This window comes from Tyto alba, unplaced genomic scaffold, assembly GCF_018691265.1.
Source record: "Tyto alba isolate M040663 unplaced genomic scaffold, T.alba_DEE_v4.0 Super-Scaffold_33, whole genome shotgun sequence".
Lineage (NCBI taxonomy): Eukaryota > Metazoa > Chordata > Aves > Strigiformes > Tytonidae > Tyto > Tyto alba.
Window position 1 is genome coordinate 15,744,200 of NW_024881308.1, and position 12,714 is coordinate 15,756,913.

At 48.5% G+C, this 12,714-nt stretch overlaps 1 protein-coding gene across 8 annotated transcripts in view; it reads right to left on the reverse strand.

The window, feature by feature from the left end:
• The window catches only part of MYT1 (myelin transcription factor 1), a 67,926-nt gene that overhangs the window by 7,653 nt on the left and 47,559 nt on the right, over positions 1-12,714 (reverse strand). For 6 of the 8 annotated variants that reach the window (XM_042800907.1, XM_042800909.1, XM_042800906.1 and 3 more), the window contains 7 exons: positions 11,228-11,433; positions 10,277-10,546; positions 9,383-9,537; positions 6,522-6,584; positions 6,227-6,295; positions 1,983-2,045; positions 1,313-1,396 (listed from right to left, as the gene is read on the reverse strand). In XM_042800907.1, the coding sequence (XP_042656841.1) occupies positions 1,313-1,396; positions 1,983-2,045; positions 6,227-6,295; positions 6,522-6,584; positions 9,383-9,537; positions 10,277-10,546; positions 11,228-11,433 (910 nt within the window). The remainder of the gene's footprint in view (positions 1-1,312; positions 1,397-1,982; positions 2,046-6,226; positions 6,296-6,521; positions 6,585-9,382; positions 9,538-10,276; positions 10,547-11,227; positions 11,434-12,714) is intronic. The other 2 variants (XM_042800912.1, XM_042800908.1) reach the window with 1 other exon arrangement.

Consider the following 12,714-nt stretch of genomic DNA (forward strand, 5'->3'; position numbering starts at 1 on the left):
TGCTTAATTTTTAATAAACTCTGCTAACTCCTGCTAATTATCACACGGCTCATTTAACTGGGAGGCTTTCCTTCCTGTAGACTGAGGAGTAAGAACAGAGCAGATGGCTCAAATATCATCTTTTTTCTTAAAGGTCCTTCCCCCGGCTGGTGCATCCCGGTTTCCCGCAGCCCCCGCGGGGCCCTTCCACACCCACTGGTTCCCGCTCCAGCTCAGCCCCCACTCCAGGGCAAAATCCAGGTACACGGAGGTATTCACCTCTGCAAGGGTAAGACCTGCCCTAGGACTAAAATGAGGTAAAAAGATGCATTTGGGGAGAGTCTGCTGAGCCAAAGGGGTTTGGCGAGATATACGAGCTCTCACGGGCATCTGGAAATTGATGGGGGTTGATAAGTTTTTCCGTGTTTTGTTTTACCTCCTTCCACCTGCACTTGAGTGGACAGGCTCTGGAAAGGCTGGGGATGCTCTGGGTTAACAAAAAATATAGGATGCTGGTGTCAGTGCTGGCCCCAGTCCCGCTGTAAAAGCTTTGATGTCCTGTAGCTGCATGAAGGGTCGAGACAAAGACCCTGAACCTCACATCAAGCCCTGGATACTGAGCCCGTGATGCTCGGGCTTGCTAGAACTCAGGACAAATGGATTTCACAGCAAATGAAAGCTCTGGAGGTGGACTAAAGGATTTAAAATCTCTGTTCCCAGTAGGAATAAACCCCCTGGGATGGTTTGAAAAATTCAGCCCAAGGCAGCAGAAAAAAGCTTTTTCAGTTTGCTTTGAATATTCAGCCATGGCAAAAATTCTACAAAAAGCATTTTATTCAGGGTTACCAGATCCTGACCCGACTCAGTGCTGTATAGTTTCTATTTCTACCATGTTCCTGGGGATTAAGCAAGTCCACTGGCACCCATCGCCTGCCCATTGCTGCCCGAAAGCCTGACCCCTGTGGGGTTTTACCCTCATTTAAACACTAGTGGTTTTTTTAGGAATTATAGAAAGCACAAGTAGGAGAGGAACTGTCCGTTCCCTACCAGCCTAACTTTCACATCCACAAAAGCAAATAAGAAAAAAATACACTGTTACCTCCCCAACTGCTCGGTTTTCCAATCAGACTTCAGAATCGCGACACCATTTTTGGGATGAAGGGAAAATTCCCCCCAAAACAACAGCAGAGCTCTGGCAGAGCCCACGCCAGCACGGGCAGACAATGACTCGAGCTGCGCGAGCGAGGAGGGATGTGGGATGGGTGCTGCCCCCCCGCGCAAATCAAAGGGGATTGAGCGAAAGGGTCCGCTCAGGAGTTCCATCCAGACTTACTTCATCAGCTCTGGGTCTTCTTTATCATCCTTTGTTGGGGTGATCTTGATCCCACTTTTCTTGGCACGAGGGCAGCCTGACAGACTGTGGTTAAAAAGAGAAGAAAGGCCTGTCTCACTGGCAGAATCACTGCATTTGCTATTCCCCCGCTTCAGTCATTTTCCCCTTGAATTTGACACAGTGTTTTTGATCTCTCTCGTTTTGCAGCTTCACATCACGAGGAAAAGTCAGGAGAAAAAAAAATAATAAAAAATTGAGGGAGATGGACAGTAATTAATGGTGTCTAGATAAGAAGATATCTGCTAACACCCTGCGCTGTTTAATGGAATTGTTGAAACAGAAGGCTCAGATCTCTGCTATTAATGCTCTAAAGTGATAATAGAAGTCATAAATAGGTGGCATTATTAACAGGAACATTGCATCAGCTAAAATCTGACCCTTTGTCTTTTATTCTGTTGAAGGGAGCTTCTAATCAGATGCTGGAAACATCAAAAAAAAAAAAAAAGAGAAGTCAGATTAAAGAGATGAAAATAGGCTTCAGTTGTCAGTAACATTAATGTTTTATTCAGAACTTTACAACTCTGCCCACTGCAGGGAGAGAGAAAACAAAACAAAACAAAACAAAACAAAAACAGAGGCTAGAGAGAAAATAATTTAGCGGAGATCTTACCTTCTATGCGATGCATAATTTCCTGTTATGTGACCAGAGCCATCACAACCAGGAGTAGGGCACCTGTGGAGGAAAGGGAGGCTCAGATTAGCCTGGGGATGCGAGCAGGGGATCGACGCTTTGTGACAGCTCATTTCAAAGAGAAATCTCGGGACTGTCAACACAGAAGCAGGTTTTTTTCTTCCTGCCCCTTCTCCCTCTGTAAGAACAAGGCCTGGTCTGTAACACCCATGGCACCAACGCTGATGCATCACTGCGTGTGTGTTGGCGTCGGAGAGGAGGATCAGTGGGAAGAGACGAGGATGTTGTGAGGGCGGCGGGTGGCTGCTCTCCGGCGGAGGGATGTGGGTCCCACCCTCACAAAGGGTGGTGATAATGAGCCAAAAAAAGACCTCCAGGACAGTGTCTGTCTTCTTGAGGAAGCCGTAAGGAGACAGCAGGTACCATCCAGGGCCATTGGGCTGGACATGAGCATAGACAAGAAACCAGAACATGAACCTACAACTCTGGACGACAGGACCATCCTGGCCACCACCAAGAGGAAGCCCAACAGAAGGTCTCAGATCAGTTCTGGGTGACTTGGTGGGGGCTAATCTCACCGAGGGCAAACAGTCACCCACTGCAGGAGGGTCTTCAGAGTCCAAAATCAGCCGATGCCTCCGATGGAAAGTAATGAAGGAACAGGAAGAAAAAGGTTAAAAAAAAAAAAAAAAAACCACAAAAAACCCCAAAACATAAAACAAAGCTCTTGCTTCCATAATACCATGGGCAAGAGACATGGGGGTCTTCAGGGGTACGGCTGTCTGTGGGACCTTGGGCTGGGGATCACCAGGTCCCCACACACGTGTACCAGCAGCTTTTGGTGCTTCGGTGCAAAATCTGCCCCTCGGTCCTCAGCCGCTGCTGTTACAAAGGGGTCTTTGACGATGCATCCGTGATCATGGGTTTGAAGGTAAGCATCCAGCGCTCTGGGCCGTGACTGAAAGCAAACCCCGGAGATTACTTCTGTGATCACACAAAGCTGCACAAAGGCTCTCAGGGGCTGCGAGCCCTGCCGAGCGGCGGCGGAGATAATGGCATGAGTTAAGCACTGCATCATTAAGGGCGCAGAAGCGAGGAAGGTGAGGGGATATGAGGTACCGGGAGCACAAAGATCTGCTCCGAATGCTGTAGGTGATGTGGCAGACATAAAAGTTGTCATGGGGACAAGGAAGAGAGGCGAGGAGTGCTCGCTGACGATGTGCGCGCCAGCCTGCCAATTAACCAGGGCTGCTTGTGTCAAGCGATTAGGACCGGGGGGAGGAAACCCACGGTGCCACCACGGGACGAGCAGGAGATGCTGAGCCGCTCGCTTCTGAGCGCGGCCGCCAGCTTGCAGAGCGCCCTTTCTCATCGGGGGAGGATTTTTGCTGTGTCCCCGCTGCCTCGATCCCCCATTTTTAAAGCCGCTGGAGTGCCCGGTTTGGAACCACTGGTTGGTGCCCCACAGCAGAGCAGGGAAGTGATGTGTCTCCAGGACACCCCAGTGAAGTGATGGGCAACGCGTGGTGGTGCACGAGCAGCCCCCAAGGCCAGTGCCTTTGGGAGAGGCAATATGCTGGTGCCTGGCCAGGGCAATGGTATAGCCGGGGTGCTCTGGCCCCCGAGAGTCAGCGGAGCAGTGATTTCCACAGATGCCTTTCGTTTTGTGGCTTGGGAAACGGCCTTTTAAAAAGTCCTCGTTTCTTCTGTCAGAAAAAAACATCAAAATTCTCCTCTTTGCGTCAGCTCTGGGGGGAGGTTTGGCATTTGCAGGTCATTGAGTAGTCTCCATTGGTGAGAGTGATTGGCACCTCACCTCGAGTGGGAGAGCAGGGACATGTCCTGGTCCCAGAAGGGTGGCAGGGAAACTAAGTCAAGACTGAGGCTCAGCATGCTCAGACCCAGGAAGACATAAATGCATGTAGGTCTGGTGCAGGAAGAGAAGGGACACATCCAGCAGGACCTCGAGGAGGGTGCAAATTCTCTAACTAATTTAGAAATTACAGGTTTAGGAGATGACTGTGACATTTCCCCATTATACACTGTTAAAGTAGAAAGCAAAACTATTTCTTTGTTGTTCTAGCTTCAGGGTGGGATGAAATTATGAAAACACTAACTCCAAACTCCTTTTGCCTTTCAGGACATTTAAAGAGGGGAGAGAATTGATTTGATTTTTATTTTTAATTATCTGGAGACAAATCATACTGACAGAGCCCTTATATTGCATGTTCCAGCCTGAAGCCATTTTTTTTATATCAGGGATATTAACCCCTGAAATAGAATTTATAATAGAAACACTGACACAGCCTTATCTGAAGTTGTGAAAAGCTATGACTGCGCTATCTGTAATATCTCCAAATCCCCTTCCTTTCTTCCCTCCTCTGCTCCCATCCTCACCAGGACGGAGAAAAAAAGCAGTACTTGGGAAATAACATTAAAAAGCTTTGTTTTGGCCAGAAGTCTCCTGGTTTACATAGTATTTTGATAAAAAGTGATGACATCGGATGCCCAAGGGGAGCAGGGGACTCTGCACAGCGAGGCTCAGCACGATGCTGGGCTCAGGGACGACCCCATTTGTTTTTACTCTGGGCCCTTACTGGAAATGGGCACTGTTCCTGAGAGCTTTTAATATCTTGAACGCTAATTGCCTGATCACCGGGCTATTCTTTAAGGCTGTTGGAGAAACACCAGTTCAGCAAAGCTCTCTTAAGAGGTTCTTTCAAAATGTATATTGTCTATAATGCATGATTAAGTGTACTTAGCGTTAATCGTGCGAGTCCTTTCCATCCGCTAGCGTATTCTATTAATATCAACTAATCCAGCTACTTTCTCCACCTCTGTGATAAGGAGCAAGCGGTTAACAAACATTTTTCCTGGCACCAGCATCCACATCAGTGGTGGGGTGTGGAGCAGTCCCAGACCCACCCTGCCCTCCGGGCCACCAAAAAGGGATTTGGGACTTTACCAATCACCTTAGTGAACAAAAATGCTCCCACCTGACTTGACTATTCTTACCATGGCTCCAAACATCACTGACTGCATACAGGACACAGGGCACATTTATATTCTTCATGATGAGCCTGTGCAATGTGAAGTCCCCTGTGAGGTTTTGCTCTCAGTAGGGGCTCTTTGGCCATAGTTACGAATACCTCGGTGTCTAAATAATCCTGAAACTGGATTCAGCAAAGCAGGGAACTCAGAGGAGAATCAGCCTCCAAAAATAGGCTGGCTCCATGGGAGTGATATTGAAAAAAAAAAAAAAAAAAAAAAATCACAATTAGCTTCTCCCCAAAGATGTGGCTCGAGTGGAGGAGAGTTTGGGTCCTGCCAGTGTCTCCATCTATTTTAAATACAATTTCTATTAAACCTTTCTTTAGGGGAGGCAACCTCAGAGATAATTTGGGAAACCTTCTTGTGAAGAATAAGCTCCTAGTGAAAATGAGGAGCTTTAAAAAGACAACAGTAAAGCTGAAAACAGGATTTGGAGGAACATATTTCAATGAAAATGTGAAGGCGTGTTCCTACCATCAGGAACAGAAACGGGAACAAAGAAATTCGGGTGCCCATGAGCCTTGTGCCACTGGCTTAGGATCTGGCTTCACCAAGCATTTGCTTGCTCCCTCTTTCATTCCCTCACAAATCAAATTCCTATGGAAATGAATAGAAATCTCTGTCACTGCATCCCAAACAGCCCCTAAAATTTAGCGTAAAATTAACATCCCAGGTTCTCCAAAAGAGTTGGCTTTGCTATATCCTGGCAGTATTTTCCCAGCTGTGTCTCTACCCAAAGATAAAGTGTGTGTCTTTATCCAGGCTTTGGCTGATTTGAGAGAAATACAAAAATGTTGAATGAAAAGGGTTATGGCACAAACGAGGGAACAAGAGCTTGTAAAAAGACGCCAAATGAAAAAGAAAATAGCATATGTCTGCAGTGCCCAAAGGAAACCTGCCAGGGGTCCAGGTTATTTCTGATCGCTGCTGTGATCCCCCCTCCCCAAAATAAGCTTTTCTCCGTGTCATCGCCTCTTCCCAACGTGGAAGGTGGAGGCTGGACTCCACCAGAGCTCCTCGCAGGCAGATTTTAATCGGCTCATTGAAAGGAGAAGGGAGGGGATGGAAAAAGGCAAAAGCAGAGCAAGAGAAGAAGGGGGAGGGAAGGGGAAGAGAGAAAAAAGGGTGGAAAAAAAGAAAAAAAAGGAGTTCCAAGTTGAGCGCAAACATACTTGAGGTCAGCAGAGTGGGCAGCCATGAGGTTTCTGAGGCTCTTGTCAGCAAGAGGACAACCAGAAAGGCTGAAAGAGAAGAGATGGAATATCTGGATAAGCAAAAAAAAAAAAAAAAAAAAAAAAAAAAAAAATGAAAAAAGGAAAAAGAAAAAGGGCCAGGGCGTGGGGAGGGAGAGGGGCAACAGAAGGTGGGGAGGAAACAGAACCAAACTATCCACTTGGTCAAAAAATATACTAAAAGAAATAAAAAGTTGTCTTTCAAGTCCAAACCATGAAATAAAGGTCAACCCACCTGCGGTGAGAGGCATAGTTTCCCGTTATGTGTCCACTGCCGTCACAGCCTGGGGTTGGGCAACTGGGCAACAACAACAACGAGTGTAAGTGCTGGAAAGGAATGGATTTACCCAAGAGCCACGGAGCCAGCTGAGCCCCCCTCGGGGTCTGTCTACGGGGGGGCTCAGCCCTGCCCCAGGGCCAGACCCCTTACACCAGCTCCTGCCATCGGACCTCAGCATGCGTTTATATGTTTGCATGCAAATAAACCAGCTGTTTCCCTTTCAGTTCCCCTTCCTGCCTTTTTTTTTTGTTCCCAAAAGATCACAAGGATCCTGAAAAAAAAAAAAAAAAAAATTCGAAAAACTTTGTAAAAATTGTCTCAAATGTGAAGAAAGTGTTCAAAATACTTAGTTGCTTGGTTTGCTCGGTGCCAGTGGGAGATTTAAAGCAGCCTGCTGGGCGGCATGAAGGAACAGGCGTGGTGAACACCACTGTCTTGGTGTGATTGGGGTGATTTTTGCAATCATGAAGCTCTGGCTGGAGGAATCAGCTTATTTCCCCAAAAATGTCAGATTTCAGATTTCTGAAGTTTTTTTTTTTATTATTATTTTTTCCTTCCAGCCCCTATAGCTGCAAAGAAAAGCTTGAAAACATTGTTCACTCCAGAAAGGGAATAAAAGTAACTTGTGTGCCTGGGGGGTCCTAAATCAGGGCTTGCAGTTTTTCCCACCTGTCCCTCTCTGCTGCCTCCCCCCTGAATGGTGCTTGCATGGAAAATGGGAAAAGGTGCCATCCCTTCCCAGTCTCCTGGGAATAAAAATAGGTTTGTGCATGAGCAGTGAGGTTCTGGCACAGTCGTGCCCTGCCTGCCCGAGGCCAGGGGGCACGTGAGAGCACGGGGGGATGTCCTGGGACACTGCAGGGATATCCTGGGACACTGCAGGGATGTCCTGGGACACTGCAGGGATGTCCTGGGACACTGCAGGGATATCCTGGGACACTGCAGGGATATTCTGGGACACTGCAGGGATATCCTGGGACACTGCAGGGATATTCTGGGACACTGCAGGGATATTCTGGGACACTGCAGGGATATCCTGGGACACTGCAGGGATGTCCTGGGACACTGCAGGGATGTCCTGGGACACTGCAGGGATATTCTGGGACACTGCAGGGATGTCCTGGGACACTGCAGGGATATCCTGGGACACTGCAGGGATATTCTGGGACACTGCAGGGATATCCTGGAACACTGCAGGGATGTCCTGGGACACTGCAGGGATATCCTGGAACACTGCAGGGATGTCCTGGGACACTGCAGGGATATCCTGGGACACTGCAGGGATATCCTGGGATGGTTTGGCCTGGCAGGTTGAGGCATGGGGGGTGCAGCTATTCCCTGCTCACCCTCGAGTCCTTTTCACAGCCACAGCACCCGCACGAGCACAGCGAGCCCTGGAGCCAGCGTTGATATGAAGATGTTGAAGCAGCAGTGACGTGTTGCTGCGGGGGTACCCACCCGGGGAACCGACACGAGGGTGATGAGAAGACAGAGGTGAGGGGCACCTTCACAGCGACAGCCATCAGCGCCTGGAGATGGCCCGGGGGGCTACACCCCAGCATCACACAGACACAGCGGGCAAGCCTGCTCCTGAGTTAACTACAGCTAATTCATTACAGCCCTTGGGCTAGAAAGGAGCAAGGATGCTAAATGGGGGAAGAAGGCTGAGAGCTGCCCACGACACCATTTATTTCTTCCATTCATGAGATTTCTCTACCCTCATAATACAATTAAAGCACAGGAGGACTTCAGGGGTCTACCTCAGAAATTGCTATTCACATCGCTGCAGGGTTTTAAAAAAGCCTTTAGAGCTTTGCACAGGGCAGCTGGTCTGTGCTTTGCTCATTTAGGGAAGGTGCTGCTGCTGCTCTGCCCCCACGGGTCTCCTCCCTGCCTGTCTGCTCCCTCGGCCCCCTGCTCGCATAGCCAAATAACAAGCTACGTTGTTTAAGGTCAGCAAAACAATGCCCGCCAACTCTTCCCTGTTTAACATATAAGAAGGTCAGATGCACAGGGAAGAAGCCAAGAACAGCAGATCTGCTGGGGTGCCTGGGAGGGGGCACCTCCCCAGCACAACCTCCAGACTGACCCTGACCTGCCGTTAGGTCCAGATCCAGGTCCAAGCTGCAGCGTTCGGGTCAGACTCTAAACATTAACCATTAGTTTGGAGATCAGTGTGGATGCAGAGCAATACTCCGTCTAACAGAATAGACCCGGGTCTGTATTTCCACCCACCCAGTGCCGTAAATACACAGATGTGAGCTGGGCAATGATCTCTCTCCAGCGCAAGATGCAGCACGACAGCAATCGCGCTGCAGCCCTAGTTCACATTTTGTGGCCCTGCAGTATCACGGCGGTGGGACCCTTGGCTCTACGTTAAGCAGCCAACAAGTCCTGTATTCCTCAACACTCCCATCGAGAAGCTACTGGGATCCCTTGAGTGAGTGCTCTTGGCTTCACAGCATCACTCAGTGTCCCAAAACAAGGGGGGCGGGAGACTGGGCAGGCTCCATCAGCCACGTCCATGAATCCTGAGAGCACCAAGCTCCTTGGAAAGTTCCCTTCATCACTGCAGAGTTTCAAGGCCATATGGGAATGTATTTTGCCTCAGAGGTCAGCAGTTGTATGAGGATAGGGTTTCTCTTTGAGCTTTCATCTGAACGACTTAGATGAGATAAGACCAATCACAGTAAGAAGGGAACTACACTTCTAATTTTAAAATGTATTTGCTAATAAATTTTATCTCCTACCAGCCTGGCTGTCCTGGGTACCTATTTTATACATTTTGGAGGAAGAGACAAGAAGGCAGAACTTACGTGAGCAGCTCTTTCTTGATGTCCTTGGATAGGAATTTGAGCTTGAAGTTGGTTAAAGTAACTTCCCCTGGGTATTTTCTTTCCTCAAAGTTTTCCTCTGACACTTCTTGCTCATCAGCTTCCGAGGAGGCAAAAGAGTGGGCAGCAGGCTCTGACTGCAAGAAAACAGCCAGGAAAAAGTGATTGTAGTGGTGGTCATTGCTGCTGAGCCATGGTGGGAAAGGATCCCAGGTACATCCCAGTCAGTGCAGCATTTCCAACACTCCTGAGCCCCCTGCAAGCACCCTGCATTTCCCAGACCAGAGATCCAATAGTCTGTAATTTCTCTTTTTTTTACAGGAGAAACGTGTAACGCATCTGTATGGGTTTTGACACCTGGCTCTCCCAAGGTCTTGGAGGATGAAGATCACTGCAATCCCCCCCAAATTCATCCTCAGCAGCACCTGCCTCCCCATGGGCAGAGAGGCAGCGCGCTGCTTCCAGGGTGTAGCAGCCTTACCAGGAGGTAACGGCTGGGCTCCCCCACCAGCAGGATTGATGTTAGTGGCACGCAGGGCCATATCTGCTAATGGCAGATATAAATCAACCCGGGGAACGTCCCCAGGAGCACCAGTGGTGCAAGTGAGCTGAAAGGATTTACAACGAAGGAAGCACTGCAGACCCAGGACAACGCACGTGGTGGGTTCGTCCGTTGCAAGAGCACCCCAACAGATCCAAGAGCATCTGCCTCCTGCCTGAGTGGCCACAGCTGATATCTGGCAGCACTGACAAAGCTAATAACGTTTCTCTCTGAGGCTCCAGGCATTCTGGAGGAAAACGGGACAACTGTGCAAGCAAACATGGCATTCAGTCCCCCATGAGGTGGTTTTTTAAGCATCAGGAGTCACCACTCACCTCTTCTGGCTCCTCTTCCCGCTGACGGTTTGGTTTAGTGTAGTCAATGGGCCCATCCCATTCATCCTGGCGGGAGGTCTGGCTGGACTGGGGGGAGGTCATGGTGCTGCTCGTGGCACTGGTGCTGTTTTGGCGCTGGGACACATCTGGGGACTTCATGCTGGGACTACTGCTGCAGCTGCTGCTGCTGGGAAAGGTGCTCTCCCGTTTGCGGTGCTTGTTCATACTCAAGTCCAGAGTCCCATTTTCATCCACCTCAATGTCCATGGACTGAAAGGTTGGAAACATGCCCAACATTAGCAGCTGCCAGAAATTCCCTACGGGGATCTTGCCCCCCACTGGAGTTTTGCAGTGCAGGGGGGCAGGTTAGTCATCTCCCATCCTCTCCACAGTCAGTTAGAAGGAACTGAATGAAAATGGATGCTCTTTCGTTAGTATTTCAGGAACATGCCATGCAAATGCACCCCTGTACTACCAGCAATGTGGCATTTTGACTCAGTTGCTTGAATACAGGCATCTAGTGCCACTTAAGATGCCCCGTGGCATCTGAGACATCTGCCCAAGGCTGGGGGTGCAACATGGGACTTCTGGAAAACCTGTGTTCCTCTGACAAATAGCTGGAGGTCAGACTGGACGCAACTGGGGAGTCTCAAATGGCATCAGATACAGACCAGTGAGCAACTGAAACCAGCTCTGAGACTCTGCTTGGGAACGGTGCTCATCTCAGATGGGTAATTTGAACCACGATGCATCTCCATAACACACTAAGAGCCAAGTTTACCTCCTCCAAACTGCGTCACCCAAAGCAGGGAGCCAAAGGGTGTTATGTGATGAGTCTCTGCATTCCCTCTATATTTAAAAATTAAAATGAAAGGAAGGGTAAAAAGAGGCATTTCTCCCATCCCAGAGTTCAAGTGTTAACCCACACTGCTGCATGCTGGAGTGGCTCACCTTGCCAGGGGCCTCTTGCTGCTTGGTGCTGAGATTCTCTGGCATTTCCCAGCAGCGGGTGGAGAGGTTGAGGATGGCAGTGGCAGCCATGTGCGCAGCCTCGGCGTCGTGGGAGTAGTCGAAGCCTGTGGAGGAAGATGAAGTGCTCTTCACGTAACTGCTGGAGGGGCTGTGGCTGGGGGAAGAGGCCTTTGGAAAAGGTTTGGCTGGAATAAAAAGAGAAGGAACAACACAAGGCTGTTGTATAACCAGCACAGGCAGCGGTGAGAGGTTAAGACAGTCTGACACAGCAAATGTATTAGCAGTTCCAGCAGCAATTCGTGGTTATTACCAATCCAGGGGCTATTTTGTTGCCTGGGATGTGCAATAGGAGCAGTGCTGGCTGCGGCTTGTGCAATGGTCTCAGTGTGAAAACTTAATTCATTAACTGACTCTGCCATCAGGTCTCCAAAACATGAGGGCTTTCTTCGTTAAAGCTACTCCTCAGCGGAAGCGATTAAAGGAGAAAGCTTAGAGAAGCTTCCTGGCTCTTTTTTTTTTATGGTTCTCTGCATGAGAACTTATCTGCAGAGCTGACTTACAGGGAGATTTCTTGTAGCACGTTTGAAAACTTACAATTTAAAAAATTACATTAATAGCAAAACCGTGGCCATGAAATATGAGCTTCCAACGATGACACCAGTGAAATATGGATTTTCTGACAGCTGACATATCATTTAAATACGCCTGAATAACAGGATTTATTACACAGCCACATGTGGCCCCGACACTGCACTGTTACTGTATGTCACAGCACTCAGCTGTGGAATCCCAGAGTTGCAATTTCTTTTTACACCCTATGAAAGAAAAGTGAGTATTTCCCAGGGTTAACCCACAATAAAACTTGCCCTAATCTTGAACCTGGTCCCATTTAGGAGGGTCCTGACCCACACAGAATCCCTCTGAGCTCAGTTGTTTCAGTGGGTGTAAACAGGGGATCATCCGATTTTGAACAGTCACAGGATTGGATTCTGAAACAATTAGCAGAATCTTCGCATTTTTAATTCATTTCACTATGCCCTTTTTGGGGGGAAAACATCCCCCCAGTTCAGCAGGAGTCTAACCCAGGGAAGACTCGTAAGCTTTGACCCGACGATGGCAAAGCACCACGACAACCTCAGTTGATGTGGCTACACAGCAAAGTGATTTCATTATTCCCATTACAAACTCGTAATAGAAGACACTATAAAATACTAATCTTCCCAAGGACTGCTTTCTTCCTCGTTGTGTGCGTATATAATGCATATTGACATTAATGGGAGTTATGCACACACATGCAGGGGAATATAAATCCCTCTGGATGAAGATCTCTTTAAAATAAGTTCTCAGTGAAAGGAACAGATTTCCCTGCTATGATCGGCAATCATATTCATCTCGTCGCTTTGATTAACTCATTGGAGGTTTGCCCAAATGGTTATTCTTCTGTATGGCTGCTTGTTTTCAAGTCC